This window comes from Struthio camelus, chromosome 2 (assembly GCF_040807025.1).
Source record: "Struthio camelus isolate bStrCam1 chromosome 2, bStrCam1.hap1, whole genome shotgun sequence".
Taxonomy (NCBI): domain Eukaryota; kingdom Metazoa; phylum Chordata; class Aves; order Struthioniformes; family Struthionidae; genus Struthio; species Struthio camelus.
This window is the reverse complement of record NC_090943.1, coordinates 97,738,908-97,761,390: the sequence shown is the minus strand read 5'-3', so window position 1 is coordinate 97,761,390 and position 22,483 is coordinate 97,738,908. Positions and strand designations below refer to the sequence as shown.

At 42.3% G+C, this 22,483-nt stretch overlaps 1 protein-coding gene and 1 long non-coding RNA gene across 2 annotated transcripts; one reads left to right on the top strand and one right to left on the bottom strand.

The window, feature by feature from the left end:
- Nucleotides 1–221: 221 nt before the first annotated feature.
- On the bottom strand, nucleotides 222–21,871 carry NHLRC1 (NHL repeat containing E3 ubiquitin protein ligase 1). Its single transcript, XM_068931710.1, has 8 exons — nucleotides 20,098–21,871; nucleotides 17,453–17,556; nucleotides 16,396–16,560; nucleotides 11,740–12,042; nucleotides 9,507–9,653; nucleotides 7,320–7,453; nucleotides 4,223–5,879; nucleotides 222–355 (listed from the first exon to the last, which is right to left on the bottom strand). The coding sequence occupies exon 1, from the start codon at nucleotides 21,826–21,828 to the stop codon at nucleotides 20,671–20,673; it is 1,158 nt and encodes a 385-aa protein (XP_068787811.1). The 5' UTR covers nucleotides 21,829–21,871; the 3' UTR covers nucleotides 222–355; nucleotides 4,223–5,879; nucleotides 7,320–7,453; nucleotides 9,507–9,653; nucleotides 11,740–12,042; nucleotides 16,396–16,560; nucleotides 17,453–17,556; nucleotides 20,098–20,670.
- On the top strand, nucleotides 349–6,208 carry LOC138065971 (uncharacterized). The gene is made up of 2 exons (XR_011139039.1): nucleotides 349–437; nucleotides 4,164–6,208. It is a non-coding gene; the product is annotated as an uncharacterized lncRNA (long non-coding RNA).
- Nucleotides 21,872–22,483: the final 612 nt, after the last annotated feature.

The window sequence follows — 22,483 nt, the reverse complement described above, 5'->3', positions numbered from 1 at the left end:
GGCTGACGGGCGGGGACAGGGGGTTGAGCGTAGCGCGGCGCAAGGCGGCGCGGCCCGTTTGAGGGGCTGCGGGCACGGGGGGGGGATGTTTTCTGCCGCCTCACGTAAGGCTTGCTCCCCCCCCCCCCCCCCGCTCCGTGGGTCTGCCTCAACGGCCTCCCCCGCCGGGGCGGTTTCCGTTGGGCGCCCCCCGCCCCGGGCCTGCCTCGCCCCGCCGCACCGCGCTGCCGCCGCGATGTCCCTCCTGCTTCCCTCGGCCTTTCCTGAAGCCTAGGGCCCAGGTGCAGGGGCGAATTCGCAGCACGATTGTAAGGCGGTGAAGTTTCTCTCTGGAAATAAAGTTTGCGTGCTTGCCCTGCAAAAGATGAGATGGGTCCAAAACGTGAAAAACGGTGTGAGAAACAAGAACAAAAAAAAAAAAAAGCATTTAAAGCCAGGTAAAGTATTGGGAAGGGGCTTGGGTACTGTCCACGGGGCAGGTCGTTAGGCAGGATAGGATGGAAAGGTGGAGGATGCCAGTGAAGGAGCAGGTCGTTGTACGGAGGCATGCAGAGAAGACATGTTGTCCAAAAAGGCTGGGATAGGGGTAAGGGCATTGACAGTTCCAGATAAGTTGGCTATAAATTTATATGATTCACTTATCATTTTAAAGTTGACCAGATACACATGAAAACCTTCTGGTTTGATGTTTGGAAAGGAAGGGAGCTTGCTCCTACCAGCTCTTGACAAGTGGAGACCTCTGAGGATGCAGGAAGCTGGGAGCAGATGCCTGCCCCGTCTGGGGTCAGGCGGGGAGAAAAAGACAGCATGTACTCCACCTTCCCCCTTCCTCTCTGTTTGGACTTGTGCAAGCACCTGCCAGGCTCCAGCATCTCAAAGTAAAAATTATGGGAAGTACATGCATAATCATTTTTTCTGAGTGAGATGACGGTGTTTAGAAACCAGAAGAAGGATTTTTCAAAGTTTTAGGCTGAATGGAAATGGACTTGCTGCAGGTATCAGCTGATAAACAACAGATAAACACTAAATTGAGCATCACACACTGATTATCTAGGTGAACTGTGTATTTTGCATGTGTTTGGAAGGCTTGGATGCAGAGGCTACGGTCAGATAAAACTGCCCCATTCTCAGGCTGGAATTTTTTTGTCCTTAGAAAAGGGCTGTCTGTGAAATATTGAGAATGCTCATATGGTGCTTCTCTTCCAGACAACAACTGGCAATTGTTAAGAAGTGCCTGCCCAAATACCACAGGAAAGAGTTGAGTCCGTTCACTAGCAGTGAGTTCAGCATCAGGGAAAAACATTATAAACACTAATTATCTTAGCAACCAGGAGCTCCAAGGACAGCTGAGCATTCAATGGATAAGCCAAGAAGATTTTTACTAAAACTGCAGTAGGTTTATGATCCCAGGATAGCTGCCTTTTTGAAGTGTCTTGTTAAAACTTTGTTTTTTCCCCAAAGGTGTTTCCTTGGCTTCAGGGAAATATATTCCATAGAATCAGTTCTTACCATCTAATGCAACTAACTGGCAGGAAATCCAGACACAAACTAGTGATATCTGTAGCATTTTGCTTACTGAAAAGACAGGTTAAAACCCAACTGTGATTATTCTGTCTACTCTGAGGCTAAACTATTCTAAGGAAAATGGGCTAAATCAAAAAATGATTAAGGGGTGGCTGCACTGAGAAACAACAGACATTTCAAAAAGAGGTAAAAACAACTGACAGTACTGAGAAGGTACAGAGTCGTGTCATTTCTCCCCCAGTTTCCCCTCCCTCCTGGCCAGCCTGAAGAGTTTTGGGTAGCGAATGAGAAGAACTGAGAGCAGAGAGGAGCGTGGAACATATCTGGAGTAGGTCCAGTTGCCCCTGAATGGCCAGTGGTTGCAGGAATGCTAAAGGGAAATGTGAGATATGCACTTAGTGTGGTGAAAGAGAAACTTTACCAAGTAAAGTTGGGTATCTGGAGAATGTCACTAGCAATAAGCCTCTGGAGCTGGTACATGTTGATTTCTTGCCTCTGGAAGTAGGCATAAGGAATGAAGTTTGCTGTGAAATGCAGAAGTATACGGTTCAGCCATGAAAGAAAAGGAGAGACGTTGAAATGAGACATCCCACCTATGACTGTATGACTGTAGACTGTAAGAACCCAGATCAAAGTAAGCATGGGCTCGAGATAAGGCATGATATCTGCAGTGACCGTGCAAAAATGAGTTCTGCAAAACTTGAGTATTATTGGGAATGGTGGCCAAGATATTTTGGGAAGATCTCTATTTTCCACCTCTTAGTGGAAAAAATGTATCAATGCAAGATTATATAAAAACAATGAAATTTGAGGAAGGGAAACTAAAGGGTGTCTTAATGAGATGGTCTATGATTTTGGCTGTGGGAAAGGTCTTGAAAACAATTTCTTGCCGATGTCTGGAATAAGCCTCTGAAAGACATTCAGCCATTTGCAGATGCAGAAAGCCAGCCATGGAAAGGAGTCTGAAAAGGGAGATGCAACCTAATTTGTCCTAATATAGACTGTAGCTGTTCTCTTCTTGTGAAAACCTGATTTCTTCTGATGCAAGCTAAATGGGAAAAGGATTTTTGTTCTTTCATTCGCATCAGCATGTCCTGAAAAACAACTACCAAGAATGACATGCTTTTCTGTCCCCCAAGGAAGGGTTTTTGGCAACACCTGTATCAATACCTGACAACATCTGTTAGGCAGCATGCATGTAGCAGACTGTATTTTTGGTTTCCTCTGAACTTTTGGCACTACAGCAGAACAGCAAGGAACTTATGTTAGAGGGGTCCCATTAGATCTCTCATTGTACCTAGCCCGAAGAGCAATCTGGACTTCAGTACACCAGTATCGTCTTAATACGCTTGACAGAATCATCAGGCCTGAAAAAATTATTAGTTTCTCATGGACTTGAATATCAGAACTGGTGTATATATATATAACTTGCAGTATTGGGAAGCAGTTTTTAAGATCCCTTAAGAGGGAGAAAGAAGAAATGGACTTGATGTAAGAGCCAGAGTGTATGTGCCAGGAAAGCAAATTCTTGACTGTGTGAGTAGGGGGATATTAACTTTGGTCAAAAGATCAGTGGAAAAGAATTTACCGCTACCATCTTACAAGCAAAGAATAGCCAAGACCTGTTTCAAAACCTCACTGGGCAGAAGCTCCACAGGGTCAGAAAGTTGTTGCCACCATCCAGAAATGAAACAGAAGCCAAATAATCAAGTCTTCACTTGCATGTGTGCAACTGGTTTGACTTTCATTTACGTTTTGGTACAGAACTAACAAATTCTATTATCTGATGGTGTGACTAATGGAATCTGTGGTTTCCGTGAAAGGACTTAATCTGCTAGTGTTTCTTTAGTTTTAAGAGGATTCCAAAGGCATTTAGAGTTGATTAGTCACATACACCAAAGCCCAATTCTGCAAGATGCTCTGTGATGTGCCTACCTCTGAGGTACAGATCACTTTGTCACATCACGTTTGGAATCTTTATTTAACATTTAAATAAAAAGTGAAGGTAATATCACTTTTATTATGACTATTGTTAAGCATCAAGCTTACCAGCACAAGACTCTCAAATGTTTTCAAAGGCTTGTTTTTACACTAAGGTGCCTCAAGATAAATCCCTGTTTGCACATAGACACCATCATAGCGAAGATAGTTATCTACAGTGTAGGTGGTAAAACTGCACGACGTGCTGAGAGATAAGAGAGTTCCTAAGTGCTGAGTATGTGGAGAAGAAGGCAAGCACAGGTTGCTGGCTGCACTTGTAGCCCTAATTTCTCTCTTTGCCCAGATTGGGGGGATGCTGAAGATCAGACCTCTCCGTCTGCAATACCCTGAAAAATCAACTAATTTAATCAGGCATCAAAATCTTTATTGAGATGTGTCTTGTGTACCCCTTTGTGAAAAACAAGGTTATCAAAATTTTATAAAGTAATATACTGATCGCAAGTAAATTCCTGTTTCCTTAAGTAATGGAGGAAAATAGTGGCAAATGAAAACTAAGAAAACATTTCCAGGCTTACTTAGTGTTTTCTGAGCAATTATTGTCTTTATTTAAGGTATTGTAAAATTTAGAATCATCCAGGCTTTTCTCTCCCAATCTCGTTTTTTTAAAGCCTTTCCTTTTATTCTTTTCTTTTTAATAGCTGTCTGTGTCTGAACAACATGGAGTATCATGACTTTACAACAGCAGTGTAAAACTTACCACATAACTACAAGATCTGAATCAGGAAGACAGTCTCTTTAGATTCACAGCAGAAGGAATGGTCTTCCAGACATAGCACCTGTAAATGAAAAGATAGGGCAGGAAGAGCTAGAAGGTAGGTGGAGCTCTCAGAGCTCTGTGTCTCCACAGAGCATCATCACGGAACATAGATGCGACATGCTAAAATCCAACTATTCTAGCATTCGCTTATTAACTGTTTAAGAAAAATGCTTAAAATTGGCTCTGCGAGTCAGAGTCCATAGAGAAGTATATACATATGTGAGATTTCAGACACCTACACATATCTATGTCAGAAAAGCAAGAGTATGCCAGGTATCTATAACAACATTTTATTTGGAAAAAAGTTTCGGACACTTTGTCCTTATTTGAAACATTCTCTAATTCACTTAAAATACAAGAACGCCAAAGGACAATATCAGCTATTCTAGGGCAAAATAGTGTACTGCAAGTCTCCAAACTGAGCAGAAATTGAATAAGAAGGGGAGGCAAAAAGCAAGATGGAAAAGACGAGAAAGAAGAGGTAAAACCTCAGTGAGGCTTTTTCAATCTTTGTAAGTTTCAAAGTACAAATATTGAATTGCTTTTTATCCTTATGTTATGTCTTTGTATTTTTTTTTTCTGATAAGTAATAGTTTTTACATATTTGGAATAAGACTTCAGTGATAGTGCTTGTTCCTACATGTAACTATGTTTTTGCACTGACAAGGAAAGAGGATGCTTGGAATATGCTGGAGAATGAGAAAGAAAATGGCAGAAGGAAGTGAGTGCAATTCAGGCCACTAGGATGCTTATCTTCTGGCATTACATCAACACAGCTACCATATGGAACCCTTTATATCTCTGTCTTCACTACCAGTAGCAACTTTGGGTGAATGTCTCTCACCTGTCAACATTTGTTAGCCTGATCAATTCACGCCCCATTGCGACTGGCAAGGGATCTTCATGTGTCATTCACCCATCAGAATTAGCTGCCAGCTATCCCAGACATGCTGATGGATGGAAGATACCAGATGAGAAATGACAGCTTAGTGCTTCAGCAAGGAGTAAAGATGAGAGCCAAGGAAAGTGAATGCGGAGGGCAGGTGAGGGGAACAAGGGTGTGAACACAGGGGCAAAATCAATTGAAGCCACGCTTCCCTGATTTTCTTTTCCAGTCCCTGCTTTCCTTCACCCCCATATTTTGTTCCGGTTCCGCATCACTGCAGTCAAAGGAAATTTTGCAGCTTCAGTGAGGGCAGGATCGAGCCTTTGTCCAGCTCTTGCTTTCCATCTGTTTCATTTTTATTTCTTCCCTTTCAGCATTTCCATGGATTTGTCCATCAATCCACAGTTCAACAAGGAGGGGAAAGAAAATATCACACTCCCTACTAAATTCTGCTGGGATCCTCCATCTGCGCCTGATGTTCCCAAGGCATAACAGAGATAATGTGAATTGACATTAAGTCATGTCCATGTCTTTCCAGTGTAACAAAAAATGTATATTCTAAGCTGGAGGACCGACTGCAATACTTGTTGACATAGAAACTGGGGAGTAATACTTGGCCTCCGGAGTTAATCCCTGAAGTCCTGCTCGCAGGGCACAGTGTTCCATTGACCTCGTTTCTTCCACTCAAGGCGGGGAGAAAGGTCATTATGCCTGCCAAGAATATCCATCTTGTCAGCAATGTCCCCAGCAAATATCTTGCTGTGTCTGACTGGGGCACGCTGTCACCAGCACGTCTAACTTCATTTTGTGTCACAGGAGCCAGAGAAAAGGAGGAGGTGGCAGCAGTGAGAGGTTGGAAAGCTGAGTAATGTTTTCCTTCTTTCAATATTGAAAGTGTCAAAAGAAAACCAGTGTTTGATTTTGCAGCACCCAAAGTCTACAAGATACTTACACTGAAGCAAATTTTTAAGAGCAAATTTAACCCAAGTCACAGATGTTGTAAGATTGACCAAAATTAAAGTTTTCTTTGTGTTTCCTAATTTTTGCTGAGCATTTTTTTAAATTATGATCTACAAGAAAAACAAAACTTGTTTTCAACCCAGAACCCCTTATAGCGTTGTCCGGTCTGGGAGAAAGAGGTGAAATGAACAAATACGATATAATGACACTAACAGATGTTTTTAAGGCTAATAATCCATTGTATTATTTTTAAATTAGGAAGAAGCATAGGAAGAAATCCTAGTACAAAATAATTGATAAGTCTTCCACTGATATTGATGAAAATGGAAGGATGGATAGTTATTTATTTTTTAGGATAATATTTACCATATAGGAGGCAGACCTGGCTATTATAAAGGGGAGAAATATTTCATATTGGAGAGGTAAGATAAAATATGACCTTATATGCATAAACTAAGGTTCCAGTTTGCACACAAACTTGTCTTTTTCACTGCATAAAAATGTGAACTTTTAGAGAGGACGTAGGGAGGCAAGTGCCCTGCCCATAACTGTACACTCGGAACCAAATTTCTCTCTCATATTCATCAGTGGGCTTCGGGGATAACTCCACTGAAGAAGTACTTTGAATTTACAACACATTACATGAGAGCAGGATTTTACCCAGCGCTCTCAGTTAGATTTTCAGACTGCTTGTCCACTTCCTTTCTGCTCCAAATTCAAGCTGGATGTTAGTCAGCCTGGATGTTTGCCACCTCTGCCTTATCACAGATCCATTTTGACTGCGTCTCTGAAACTGCGCTGGAGGCAAGAAAATCATAATCTATCTCCAACATATTTATGGCAACACTCTGGGCCTAGAAAGGGGCTGTGGTGACAGATGCTGTTCTGACACCCCAGAAGAAAAGAAGTTCTAATTGTCAATGTTAGGAATAAATGCAGAATACATGCACCAAAACTTTACCCTGTCTGAGAGCTGCTGCTCACAACTATATACGGTGGTTGTCGATTGTGTATTTAGATTCCTATGTACTATATTGCTTTTAACAGGCACTACTGTTTAAAGCTATCTGAGTTCGGAACAGAGTTGGCCTATAGACTCTTTCAGTGGTGAACAGACTAAACCTGTTCTTACGGCCTAATTTACATCTATTTTGAATGATCTGTTTTGCTTTACCTAGGTGAGGTCCTTACCTGTTCCCCACCTCTGCCTCCATTCCTGACCTAGATAAGCGAGAGTAGATTGCACCCTGGAATTGAAGGTTAACAATTACACTGAACGTCTCCAAGGCAGAATGAGTCATGTCTCCAAGCTGAAATGTTCCTTCCTGTGAGGGAAAATAATATCAAATGTAATTCACCTGATCAGATCAGACATTTTGTTTCTGCCTCTGACACAATATTGCAAGAGTCTTTTAGAAACTTCAGTGCTATATGCAGCGCAGTGGAGATGGCTAACCTATTTGTGAAAGTAGCTGCTTAATTTTAGCTACATTTACCTATATTAATATTCTGCAGAGGATTATCCCTTTGCTCAACTCACTTAAGAACGGGGGGCAGGGAGCTTTATTCCCTATCTCCTATCACTTAATAGGAAGACAAAGTTTCAAGTTATTGTGGGAATTTTAATGGTCATTGCCACCTAGAGATGAAAAGTCTTATCAATAGAAATAAATTAGGTTAGACTCAGACTAGTGCAGCTATAGCCTGGAAACTGATGGGAGACAAAGAAGGAAACAAAAGTAGAAAAATTTATCTTTATAAAATAAAATTATAATACATATACTAATTCATTAGCTTTAAACTGCAGTCAGCAAAGATGCACAGATATTTTAGCTCAGATGCATTTTCCTGCACTGTGGGAGTCTGACTGGAATTTTTACTCACTCCAAAGTGAACTCTTCTGTCATTTCAAGAGGGATTTGGTTTCTGGCAGGGAACTTAACATCCCTGTAATCTTAACTTTATAACCAGGTAACCGTTCTATTCTACTGTAACAGCTATTCATGAACTATACAGCTCACCTTCCTTAGCTGTCAAGGAAAGAAATGATATACTACTGATTGGTTTCTTTACATTTGTGTTGCTACTGATGACAATTAACTGTATGACATCCCTTTTTGGCCATAGGGGACCCCACCGCCACCCCCCCAAGACTCACATAGCTTTCTTCATTAGTTTATAGCAAGGAAAATAAGTCTATGGGTATTCAAACTGGATTCACAACAAAGAGATACCATGACAAAAGCATATGTGGTTTGGGTTGTATCACTTCCCTTATTTCCTATGTGAGAGAGGAGGTATTGATGACATTGTGAAAAGCACTGGTGAAAGTTCACCTGGTACAGGTCTTATGGGAGCGTTTAGGAAAGAGGAGTTCAAACTGGAACAGACCCAGAAAAGGGTTACTGGGAGGACTGGAGAGCAACAAATCTTAAGAAACAAGAACAGACTAGAAGAGTTTGGTTTGTTTAGTCTAGCAAAATGAAGACTGAGAGGGGATACGGCTATTTATGCTTCCTTTAAGGCCAGTCAAAAAGCAGGGTGCTACTTAAGCTAATGGAAAACGTTAGCACAAGAACAAAAGGATATAAGCTATCTGGAAATACATTTGGGTTGGAAATTGGATGATTTATAGCTCCCAGAGGAATGAATTACCTCTTAATCAGAAGACTAAGCAATAAACCTAGTTAGTTTTATGAAAGAGTTTGATGCTATTAAGAAAGGTGAGGCGCCTGTGACAGCAGGGAACGTGTCCTGCTGACCCTCTTGGACATATACCAGGTACCTTCCTGGTATCACTTCAAACGTGATAGTGATGAGAATAGTTTATGATAGTGGAAAGGGAAGAGAAAAGAAAAAGAAGATTTGTACTTATAAAAAAGTAAGATCATAGGGCTCCAAAGGAAATATAGTGATATTGCCTACCTGTTATTAACATAACTAATAACTTTTAAAAAGGAACTGATGTAAGAAAATGAGTTTAAAAGACATTCATTTTAACCATATCAATTTCCTTTTTTTCCCACTTTATATATATAACATAAGTTAGACATTCATCCTAAGAAAAAAACTAACTGCCACAGCTAGTTTCTAACATTATTTACAATTTAAATCAGGAGGCAGGCCCCAGGGAATTGAAGGAAAGGACAACCCTTCCATTATTCCCCCTACCCTAGAAAGCCCTCACCCTTCTTCATCATTATTATAAGGAATGTCTGGTATGCAAGTATGAGTCAAGCAGATCCCTGCAGTTCTATTGTGACTGTGAATCCTGAATTGAGACTAAGCACACTTGTGAGCAGGAAGCCAGTTTCCGAACACTGTCCAGAGCATTACAGTAAGTATTATGCATTTGCTAAGTGCAGGTCTACATCTTACCACAGAGCAGATCACGATAGGTAGAAACATTCAATCTGCAGTCTCCAAGTCTCCTCTGTTAGCGCATGCAGTCTATCTAACCTTCAGCAACACTCGGGTTCTTTTTCCAGAGACATAATTTCTGCTCAGTGGATATAGATAGGAAAGCTGTAAACAAAGACAGTCTGATATGTGGCAGCAGTCTCTTAAAATGAAAGTGCAGAATTTTTATTAACCCATCAGCCTCAGTTACAGTCTCCTTGGGGGTTTCCTTTCTGCTCTCAGAAATAAGATAAACCGTGCTGGCCGCTCCCCCACGACACTTGGAACCTGGGCTCTGCCCCTCTTGGCTGCCCATGGGAAGAGGGTGGGCAGGGAGCAGGGACTCCACCAAGCTTGCTTACTAAGTAAGCATGCTGGCCAAGCCAGAATTTTACCTTACGCAATTACTTCTTAGTGATGCCTGCAAATATGTGCTCTAGCCAAACACGCGTATCATCCCAAAGCGCGGAGGAGAAAAGAAGCTATTGCTCGAAAGAGACTAGAAAGGAGAACGGTAAACCTTTGGAGGTCTGCATCTAAGGAAGCCGAGCGAGTTAAAGCCTTGAGAGAGGAGGTGGAATTGCCTTTGTTAAAACATAAGGAAGTTAGTTCACCACAGATCTTGGATCCCCTGTAATGTCTATTGAAGTCAACAGGAAGATTCCTATTAAGTTTAACAGGTTTCATCAGTTCCTGTATAAGGTGAAAACAAGAGCTGCAGGTGCTAATTAAAGTGCGTAACAAGACTCAAGACCTTTTATTTAAAAAACAAAGCACCCAATCATGCAGCCACACACACAGTTCTCCCTAGCCTGAAGAAAACTTTTCAAATATGATCATCTAATAATCAACAGAAGAATAATCAGCAACAGATCACACTCTCCTTTTTAGCTTGAATACTGGTCAAATACTGGAACCGCTGGGAGAACTTTATTGTCATTTCACTTCAAATCTTATCCTATTTGATTCATAGCTAATGGAACGGTAACAAGTACTCTCTCTTTACAGGAGAAAAAAATTAGAGGAAAAGACTGCCTATGGAGGCTTCCAAGCTCCTAGTATTGAGTCTATACCAGCATTTGACAGTGAAACTCAGAGGAGTCAGAGAAGTCATCTTCAAAATCCAGTACAGGAAGGCCTCTGTACTGGATCATTAGGACTAGTCTGCTACTCTTGCAGACAACTGCAAAAATGCCAGTGACTTGCTGCCTAATTTAGATTTTCCCTGCAAAATCACTACTACAAATGGAGTTGCTCAGGGTGATCTGGTGTAGAAGGGTTCCTAAAACTGTTAGTCTGCACAAGTTTCAATTCTACAGTCCTTCGCCGCATTTTGTCTTGTAATAAAACTTGCACGCCTTTCTCCAAAATGCATTTCATGAATTGTTCAAGTGCTTTCTCACCATTCATATTGTGATCTGAGGTTTCCTCCCTTTAATCTGACAGTAAAGATGAAAGGCTGTTTTAGAAAAGAAACACAGCAAAACCAAAACATGGACTGAAGCTCTGGGTGGATTGTTCCTTCTGAAATCAAAACGGTGTGAACACACACGTGTGCGTGTGTGTGCGCACACACACAGACACACACACCTCCCCCCCCGCCCCCCACAATTTGACTAAGCAATGCCTAATAAGAAACGTATTTCTGAAAACCCCTTTAAGGGACTAAACAACAAACTAGGAAGAAGGGGTGAGGTCCCTGCAAAAGTCAAAAATAGGAATAACGGAATGAGTTTAAAAAATAAAAAATGTAGGCTTATTATCAAGAAAAAGACTTGAGATTCAAGTTCCACAAAAGTGAAAGGGTGAAAGTCCATTGCTAGATATAAATGTCTGAAAAGAATGTGGTCAAATGACTCTCATTTCTCTGATGAAAGAGATTTAAGAAAGGGAATTTTTTCTTCTGCCTTCAAGGTACATTTTTTCTAAATGGGTATTTTGGGTTTTCATCTCAGAAATACTGACATAGTAGAAATATGAGAAAATAGTATCAGTTGCATTGTAATGATAATACCATCCATAAACAGCTTTATGAACATCACAAAACAACTGATCTTACATGGGATCTAAAGGTCTAATCCTGCGTCTGGGTTAACCTCAATTTTGCTTTACTGTAATAGGAAAAAGCAGTTAGGTTATCATCTGTTTTTTAAAGAAAGACCTGTGTTGCTCAATCTGAACTGAAACAAAAGGAAGTTAACTACCCCACAACCTTAGAAATCCTTGCACATAGTCTTCTTGGGGACTAGAACCTCTTTACCATGTCCTCTTTACCACGTCCTCTTTACCAGTATGAAAACTTCATTCCATAACTGTCTTAAATTGTTGGCTAAGACCAATTACGTCCTCTTCAGGATCTGCAAGAGCAGTTCATGTTTAAGTCCTCCACTGATGACGGCTTAGAGTGAGTCTCGTCCCAGATTGCTGGTTACTGAGCAACTGCACGTCTCCAAACGGAGGTGTTGTACTAATCCACTTCGGTCAGATGGACTGTTAGGAACCACACAAGTATTCACTATGTTACAGAAATAAGAAAAAATAAAGAATTACATGAAATTTGTTTGGCAAAAGATTTCTGGTGCTGAAAGAAAGTCATAATTAGTTTTAATACATTATAAACATGCATAGGACTTCTGGCATGTAAAAAAAACCAACTAGCATTCCCAGAAGTTGTCATAATGAAGTCTGCTGCAGAGACTTCTCCGAGGCAAATCTCCGTACTAGTCTGGATCTCCCTGACTTCAAGCCCAGTCCTGCAGGGTTTATTTATGTGGTCAATTCCATTTGCAGTATTCATGCCCGTACAGATAGATAAACTATTTATGAAAGACCGAGCCTTAACTCAAACAAGTCACTGTAAGGAATAATAAAAATAGAAGAAGAACATACATATTTGAAATACTTCAGGCTCCATAATATCATGCTGTAAAATAAAATTGATGTAGAAATTGAATTGGAAATTGGAAATTGATGTAGACTAATAGAAGGGCCCTACTTCCTACCTAATTAAATACTATGACAAAGGGAGACAGTCATATCCTTTTCATATGAAGACTATTTTAAATCTTTAATATTTAATCTGTCAAATATTTTTTGGTAGATCTCTTATAGAGCTATGTCTGATGAGATTGTATTTCATCTGAGGTTACCTTCTTGGACCATCTTAGTAAAGGACACACTTTTATTTCTTACTTTTAACAGAAGTCACTATTTATTAAATACTGGTTAATATTGGTTACGTTCCATAGTCCATATCATTCAGGAAATCATGCTGGATGAGCATAATAGTTTAACGTGTTTTTTCATCTTTTGACTATTTACATTTGGAACAAATGACAGTAGATGGATTACCTTTTGAGATTATGTAGATGTGACAGTTCTTTTGAGATCATCTTCTCTGTACTATAAGTTTTTAAGGCAAGTTTTAATGGATTTTTTTTTTTTACATTTTTACAGTTTCCTCAAATAAACTGTTTAATTTTCCAAGCTGTAATTTTATCTCCCTAATCCTATATCCTGTTTAAAATTGCTTACCTTTTATTAATTACAGAGCATATAGCTATATTTAGACTAGATACTTAAAATGCTTTACGGAATCTTCTGACTAGCGATATTTTCATGATTTAAAAAACTAACATATTCAATGAAAATGAGTTTCATTCTCACCTCAATACACTGTCCCATACAGTACTCACCTAAGACAAAATTTACCTACAATAACAGGGGTCTTTTGAAAAATGTTATATGTGCCTTTATTCATCTATAGGGAGTACACTTCTGTGAAATGCTTAGTTTGCTCCAAACATTTAGTTCCCACACATTTGTGGGAGTAGAGAGTTGAAAGTGACTGATAGTTCTAAGTACTACCATCTGAAAAGTGCCTAACTGTGGCTGTGAAAATCTATTTAAAAGTCGGTTATTCCCTTGCTGGAGTTCAATACTAATCAAGAGGCAAATATTGTCTTATCTTCTTGCCCATTTTCCAGACTGAAATGCTTCATGTCTTAAGAATGCGTGCCCTTTACTGGGACTGTGGATGTGCTCTGTGCTCCGATTTTGTGGGAGTTTCCCTTCTACTGAAGCCACACACACCCTTCATTATTTTCTTCTCCTTTTCAGACTCAATCTCTTGTCTTCCTTTCCATCCTCAAAATGAAATAAGAAACTCGATCACTGCAATGTGGCTTCACAGCAGTACACCTCCTCTTGGAGTGTTTCCAAACTTTGTAACTACACAGCTTTGTGGAGTACCCTGGAAGCAATCATCTAAGAATACTCTGTGAAACTCGTGATAGATTTGCATGATTTATAGGGAACACCAAAGGAATTAATAGTAACAAGATCATCAACAAAATGTCAAAACTCCTTACAAAATCAAGAAGGCAAATCATAGACTAAAGGATAATTAAACACAGACTCTCCTTTCTTTATTAAGGCACTAACCTTGTAATGGGAAGTCTGAGATCTAGTCTCAAATCTGCCAAAGGCTTCCCTGGATTTGCAGCTCTCGTGTGCAACTGCAGAGCCAAAACATTTATACTGTTTGGTTTGTTATCCACGAAGATCTCACAGAGGTTGCATTAAGGAAACACTCTGGAGAATATCTGTATGTTTATGTAACACAGTATCAAATATAAACACATTACTAGCACATTGAGTTGAACTATTGACGTGTAAAATGTAATACGGAGAGGAGGCATGGTCAATGCCCCCTTTAATGGAGAAACATAGAACTAGTACATATTCCTTCTGACTGATGTCTAACTCAAATCAGTATATTGCAGAGGGGGAGAAAAAGATGGGTTTAACATATTTCAAGCTTAAAGATTTTCAGTTGTGTAATTGTCTGTTTGGGATTTTCACATGCAATTAAGGGTAATAATTCCCTACTGCAATCATTACCATAATGGGTCTGCTGAAGAACAGTCAGGCAAAATATAAATGTTCTCAGCTCATCTCCAATGAGATCGAGATGGTTGGGGCACCACATAGCAGGCAGACTGATGCCTTATTTCAGGTCTACTGGACCTGCTCCTCTTCACAGTCAGTGGATATTTATGTGACATGGCAATTTTTGAATTCTTCTTGAAATACTGAACTCTGTACGTATCTGTACAATGGCAATCTCTGTTTTCTTTTCAGTGCCTCATTTGTGCCTTTGTGTTGGCTCTGCAGGCTTCACATACAGTTAAAACATGTAGGCAGGGTCAGGAAAAAGCTCCTCACACTGCTGGGGGCTCTGTGTTCAACCTGGAAGATCCTCTGTTCAGATGGAAGCACTTTTGGGCACAACTGGTCAAACCAAGAGAACCCCTTGGGTCAAGTGAGCTGGCAACTGAAACAACAGTTGTTGGGACTGGAAATGGACAGAGCTCACCAAGACATTGCACAATAAAAAAAGAACAAGTTACAAAAGAACCCATCTCTTATCAGTCATTTTACCCCCAGACTTTTCTAGAGTCGGGAAGTGGATACAATGTGAAGGTCTCTGGTCTACTTATAGGGGAACTGAAGGTAATGAGGGAAGAAAAGCCTATTATCAGTAAACTTAGACTGTCTTATGTGGAGGCTAGGCCTTCGGCTTCTGTCGCTTCCTGAATGATCTGTCACTTCTTCTGAGTTGCCTGAATGAAGCGTGAGTTTTAGAACTCCTTTTGCAAAATCTGTATCTTGCTGCTTCCGTTGTATCATGCTTCTGCATAGACAAGCTCTGATCCAAAGGTGAGTTGCAGGCCATACGGCTGAGCCTCTGAGAAGAGACATGCATGAGCTACTGACGTGATTTCTAGGAAGCCCACGGTAAGTAAAAGTCTAGTCATGGAGAACATGGCATTGCACATCTCTGCAGAACCTGCGGACAATCATCTTCCTGAACACCAGGAGGCAGCACCCATAATCTGATCACAATCAGAATGTCAAAAAAGTATACAGACCCCAAAATCCAGGGTCTGAATGTCCAGCCAGGATACTGGACCCAAACTGCAGCACAGAGTGTGCTCTTCCTTTCCTCTTTCAGCAACTAAAGATCATAAACCAAACTTCAGGAAGCAGAGGTCAGGGTGGACCTATACACTTCATAGCCATCCTGAAGCTACAAACTCATTGTCAGAGATCAGCAAAGACACAACAAGCTATGGAGGTAAGTTTTTGTTCTCTTCCAAAAGCAGTGCCTCTTGATGGTACTGAAAATAAAGTTGCAAAGGTTTTCGGAATTCAAGAGCAAAGCTAGCATTTTCATTTTAACTGGTATGTGGTCCCTAGAGAATTAAAGTATAAGTGGGCCTTGCCAATGACAGTGACAGAGGGACACCTGCCCCATAGGTCTCATCAGTACCAAGCAACAAGAATCCAGAGTGAAGTTTCCACTTCTAGGGTCCTGGTCCAAACTCACTGCTTTGTTGAAGCTAGTCAGACCGTGCTGAAGCAAGGACGTGCTTTTCTCCTTCGTTTCAGTCATCCAACTCCAGCCTTCCCCCCGTTCCAGGGGAGCTGGACAGCACTTTGATATAGGTAGCCACAGAGGGGTCAGACAAGGGATACCAGGACTGGGACCATCTCTTAAAAAAGAGGATTGATGCTGCACAAATCCAGCAGCCTTAGAAGCATGCAAATTCAACAGTAAAGCCTAGGTGCTGTACCAGCTACTGACCATCCACCAGAAAAACTCCATTGCATTTGAAACACGATGCACAATGCCTCTAAGAGAACACTACCCTCTGTGCCCCTTTTTATTACTGCTCTAAATCCATTTATTTAAACTATGTATTTGTTTGATATATAGAATAAGCAATGTCAGAGAGAACCTAATTCAAAAATGTATTGGGTTTTAATTTGGTAAATATCTTTGAGAAGATACTATTTTTCTTACGTAATTCTTCATCTGACATAACTCCATCTTCTTCAGTGCACTTGAAACAACCTTTCCCAGATGAAACATAGATGGTGGTGCTGTCTGTACAGCTGCCCAAAATGGGCACATCTCCATCTCCTAGAGAAAATGCCTAGCCGAGTCCGAAATGTAGCATCAGCACACCTGCAAAGAAAGAATCTCTTCATATCTTTCTCTTCAACTTTTTTTTCCTCTGTCACATAGGAGAAAGTTGCTTTATATCTCTGTCAACCCTTAAAAGATGGAAAGATTTTCTGTATTCAAGGCCATCATTTAGACGGACCCTGCTCTGTAAAATGCTTAGTAGTTTAGGGGCTGGACATTAGAGGAGGTCTCCTCTTCACCTGAAATTGGCATATGTTTAAAAATGCTATGGTGGCATTACGGCACATTTCCTGAAAATATAAACATCAAACTGGTGTGCACAGCAACAATTGCTGGCTAGAGGGAACTGGCAGCCAGTGGCCAAAATAAAGGAGATTATACCTTGTTTGGTATCTTTTCTTTACAAAATAATTTTAGATAGAGAATAACAAAAAATAGTTATGTTATAGGACACAATTTAGATTCACATTTCTGAAACTCCTCTGATCTCTTTATTGCTAGACACTGTAAAATTACCCTGGTATATTTTTATGCAGTGATAGCAACCTGAGATCAGGACTTAAAAATAAATCAAATAGGAACTTCTGTGTGTGTACAACAGACATATCAATCTATAGCGGAGGCTGAAGAAATTACATTAGGGAAACATTGTCCATGATACGTTTGTTTTTAATGCAGATTGAGAAAGCATGTAGTATACGGAGGATTACTCAAAGCTTCGTTTAGGTTCTTTGCTTTTTTAAAATAAATGCAATGGTAATTATAACGGAAGTGAGGAGACACAGTCCCACGTTATACAGTCTAGACGAAAACCTTAGCTTTCCTTTCTGAGGGTAAGGACCTATCTAGCTATCCGTGTTTTGAACATGCCCTGTAAGAACCCAAAAGCATCACTGACCTAGTGATATCTGTTCAAGTATGGGTTCCTCACCTTTTGCAATCCCTCTCAGAGCCAAAGTTTTGTTCTGTTGAAAACTGTGACTACATTCTGACTGACTTCCAGTTGGACAGGAGCAGTGTTCATCCCTTTGATGCCTTTGAAAAACAGATGGCATAACGGTATCATCCTGAAGGCAATATATAGCTATAGGGGAGATGTGCACATATGCATAAAGACAAGTAAGGAAAAAAGTCAGCTTTTTGGTTTGTTATCCACGCTCTGGCGGATCTCTGTCCCCCATTATCTCACAAATTCTCTTGTGTGACAAAAGAAAGACTTCAGGTTTACTGCTGCCTTTTCCCTTACATGCTGAACAATTCTAAATTAAAGTGCCTTATACAGTTCTTTATGGCTCTTTGACACCCAAGTCAAATGAATTAGGATAGAATTCAATGCTTTCCTTAATGCAGTGTTGTACAAGGCTACGCACTGAGCTTTATAGCAAAAGGAAAACAGCTGCATAATTCACAGAAGAAGCATACATCTGCCTGCACTAGGTAAAGCACAGATTGCTGGAGACGGCATAGGGCAGACTATGTGGAACAAAGGCACAACATTTATTTTGCTTATGAACCCAAAGGTCAAGTGATTTCTAGTCATACACCAAAGGAGACAGGAGCAGAATGGGCAACAATGAGAACTGCTGTGGACTTTAAAACAGCATGAGTCAAATATTTGAAAATCAGCATTTCAGCCACTGGAAAGTTGCCCATATGGCAGCAGGCACTAGAAGTTTGCCCATCCATGAGATCAGGAACAAAAACAAACTCCTGCTCTCCATTATCCTGGTGCACAGGAAAGTTTGAGGAGATGAACGCTCACAGCCTACAGTTCAGAGGAAGTGTTCAGGTTCCCAACTTCTATCGCCATAAACTATTAACTATGTATGAATAAAGCATCCATGGTATTACATGCATTTGGAAACAAGGCAGTTCCTCAAAGGAAGTGCTATTCAGTTGTTTTTATACATCTCAGTTAGATGTCTTCTCGGCATCTAGAAAGGAATATAACCCAGGTAGGGCTGCTTCTCTGAGTCAGTTTCCTTCCTGACTCCTCAAGAGGTATTCTACTCGGGGCAGTACAACCCCTGTTGCAGAATATCCAAGAAGTATTTCTGGTCCCACCAAAGGCCCTTCCTGCGTAGCTTGGCAGTAGACAAGGCTAAAAAGACCAAGCGTGCAGGTTCATATACTTTGCAATAGCAACAATACGATACACCCTACAATAACTTTAGGAGGATATCATCAAATTTAAAAAAAAAATCTATAGAGCAATTAAAAGGGATAAATCGGATGGTAACAGAAACCCATGATAAAAAAAATGAGTTTTCACTAAACTGTTCAGTATAGGAGTAAACAAATCTCACTTTATTGGCACGCCACCATTGAATTAACCTTTACAAACAGCTGCACTTAATGGCTAGTTTGTTTTGTTTTTACACGTGTCAACATAAGATAAATTAATACATCGTTTGAATTAGAGGGCTAAAAATGCTCCCGTTTAAAATAAGAATCTGGTTAATCGCTGGTGCAACAAGATTTGTAGTTATTATATGCCCTGGAAGGAAGACCAAAAGCCAGATTAAAAAATAACGGATAGAAAGATCACCTGTTGATTTCAGGTGGCTTTCAGAAAGCATCTCATTCATAATTTCTGTGAATAAATAAGTGACCCATTAAAGTTGAATGCAGCTTTAACCTACTTGTCTCTATCTCACACAGCATTCACATCTACATCAAACTGCCTTTTAGTGCTGAACGATCTAAGTAATTATTCTAGCAGCAGATAAATGCCTAAACATGCATCAGTGACTTCCTAGTGGGGGTGTTAACAATTTTTAAAAATAATTCAGATATACTTTAATTTCGACTGTTCAATAAGGCAACAGAACTAATGTCTACAGTGAAACTCCTTCAAAGAAAACATAAACAGATCTAAATCTGCTTGGCAAAAAATAGGTTCACATCCCTCTTTCTCTTCCACTGCTCATCAACACTCCAGTTTTCAACTGGATCCCAAAGCTGTGGACACAGAAGTAACGTATTAATGAAAAGAGAGATGCAGACTGTACTGGCAATACTGCAAGAGCACCTGCGTTAGCAAGACGGGCAACTTACTTTTGTATACGCAGAAGCGTTTCCGGTCTAAACATCTTCAAGCGTTTAGAGAAAGCTTACCAGCCTGTGCTGGTAACTACACACAAGTTTATCTCTGCAGGCAGACAAAGACTTACACATTATAGAAGAAGTGCAAGCGCTTCAGTACAACTCTAGTAAAGGTCGTAGTAAAGTAGTGCAGAAAACAAATATTCACCTATCATGGTATTTTCAAATCTTAAGACTGCGCCTTTTTAGCATGTTTTAAAATTTCACTCTTCATATTTAACGTATAGCCCGTGAGTGAAAGCTGCCACAGGGGAAAAATGTGGTTATTTTTTTCCCTTGAAGCACAGTGATGAAAACGCACCTTCCAAACATTGCGTCACTGACGCATTTCATCTTTCTGAAGGACTACCTCCAACACTGGAACAGGAGGGCAAATGACCACACTTATTCAGTAATAGCTTACTGTCTTTCATGGTATCCATAAGTGATTTCCCTACTACGGAAAAAATAGGCTTTGAGTCTATAACTCACTAATAACTCACTAAAGAGTGATAGCTGCTCTATTACAGTTGACCTCGGGTGGATTCAAATGACCTCGAACGGAAACTTCTATTTCTCCTGTCAGAGAGATCCTGGAGAAATCAAGCTAGTCTCCTTTCTCCTGCAGAAATCCTGGAAAGAGAAATCACTCTGTCACTTGCGAGCGTCTCTCTGCTTCAGAAAGAAAGCTAATGAAAACTAAATCCTTACAAAGGTAAAACAAAAGATATATCATTCTCTCTCTCAGCTGCAGGCCTTTGGTTACTCCATTCCAAAAGTTGTTACTATTTGCCAAAATGTCATAAAAACGTTTGGCTGTCAAAGTATGAAATAGTTTTAAAATGCCAAGTTATTTGTTTGGTTGATTCATTGTCGAGTACCGCCTGCAATGGTCAGGTTTTCTCACACAGACAGGCAAGCGCTTTGATGAGCGTTGGTCAAGGAGGGCAATTTCACTCAAAGGCTGGAAATTACCTCCCACCTACTTGTCTACTAGAACAGAAATTTTGCTTGCTTCCTGGCCTAAAACAGAGTGAATCTATAGCAGTCAAAATCTAAACCCATTCAGGTAGAGCTATAGATTTTCACTGAATGATCACCACCGTCTAGAACGACGAGGGAATTATTGGCCAGGTAAGTCAGTCCTACTGGATAAGAAAGCCCATGGCTGATTATAGGCTTAAAAACAGGAAACTCCTCAGGTTTCCCCAAACATAGCACAGCCTGGTTACAGACATCCGTTACTATAATATGATCTTCTTTGTCAAAGGCCACAGCCGAAGCGTATATTCTGGAGGGGAAGATGAGGTTCAGACCAAAACTATCCATCTGGCCGATGAGTTTCATGTCCGCACTGAATATCTTCACGCGGGTGCTGCTGTTGTTCGGCCCTTTGGCTTTCAGGTGCTCTACGACTGCAATAGCGCCCGAGGCCTGAGAGACGGCGACGCCTCTCGGGCTGGTTAGTTTAGACTGGATCACCTGCGACTTCTTCAGCTTCCCCTTCCCGAAGTCAGCCGTCAAGAGGTACAGGGCTCCGGCCTCCGAATCGGTCACGACCACTTCGTTCTCCCGGGTGGTGTCCAAGCCCCACGGCAGGCAGAAGCCCTCCCGGAGGGCCAGCGTCCCCCTCCCGTCAAAATCAAACGCCTTCACCGCCCGGTCTCCGCCGTCGGTGACCACCACGTGGCCGTCCAGCGTGACCGTCACGTCCAGCGGGTACTTGACGTCGCCGCCCGCGTCCCCCCGCTCCCCGAACTGCTGCACGCAGGCCCCGCTCGCCCCGAACACCTTGATCCTCTTCTTGCCGTCGTGGGCCACGGCCAGCCGGCCGGAGCGCGGGCAGGCCGCCACGCCGGTGGGGTTCACCAACGCGCCCCAGCCCCCCAAGGCCAGGCGGAGCGCCGGGCCCGCCGGGCCCCCGCCGGCCGCCCCCGCCGCGGCCGGGGGGAGGCTGGTGGCGGCGGCGCCCACGGCCTCCAGCAGCTGCAGCAGGGGCAGGCAGTCGCTGGTGTCGGCGGAGCCGCAGGTGCGGCGGCAGAAGGGGCACTCCAGCCCGCGCCGCCCCGCGCCGCCCAGCGCCGCCGCGCAGCCCAGGCACAGGACGTGGCCGCAGGGCAGGTTGCGGGGCCGCCGCTGCCCGCCGGGCCCGTACGGCTCGAAGCACACCTTGCACTCCAGCAAGCCCAGCTCCTCCGCCGCCGCCATCATCATCATCATCATCCGCCCTGCGTCGCGGCGGCGGCGGCCGCCTGGGGGCGGGCGGGGACACGGCTGGGAGCGGGCGGGGCGGGACGCGGCCGAGGCGGCGACATGGCTGCGGCGGCCGAGGCGGGGAGGACGCGGCGGGGCGAGGCGGGGCCCGGCGGGGAAATGGCGGCGGGTGGAAGGGCGCCGGGCGGGGCGAGGCGAAGGGCGCCCGGCGGCGACATGGCTGCCGCGGGGCGGCGGCGGCGGAGGGCTGCTGCCCCCCTGCGGGTTGTCGGTTCCCGCTCGGTAAAACCCGGTTTCTGTCGAAATTGCACCACCGACGAGGAAAAATAATTATATGCAACGTATTCTTATAGGCACCCAGCTACCGACTGAGCTGCTGGTGCTCGTTATATAGGGGTAAGGGCGCAGTCGCACTTTCACACGAATTTCCCCTTCCCGATGAGGGGAAAGCTTTCGAAAATGTGCCGAAAATACATAGGCTCGTCGCTAACAGCTGCTCTTCCCGGAGGGCTGCGCGTGCAATGTGCTGCGAGGCCCGCGGAGAGCCAGCCCGCTCCCTCCTACCGGTAGCTGCTCTACTGGCCAGGAGTAAAAATACTGTAAAATAGCCGTTCCCAGCTTGCGCTGGCCCGTTGGCTACAAGCGAGCAACGCGCGGTAAGCAA

Bases quoted from the DNA above. Each gene is read 5' to 3' on its own strand.
- NHLRC1 (XM_068931710.1), bottom strand. From the start codon at position 21,828: ATGATGATGATGATGATGGCGGCGGCGGAGGAGCTGGGCTTGCTGGAG.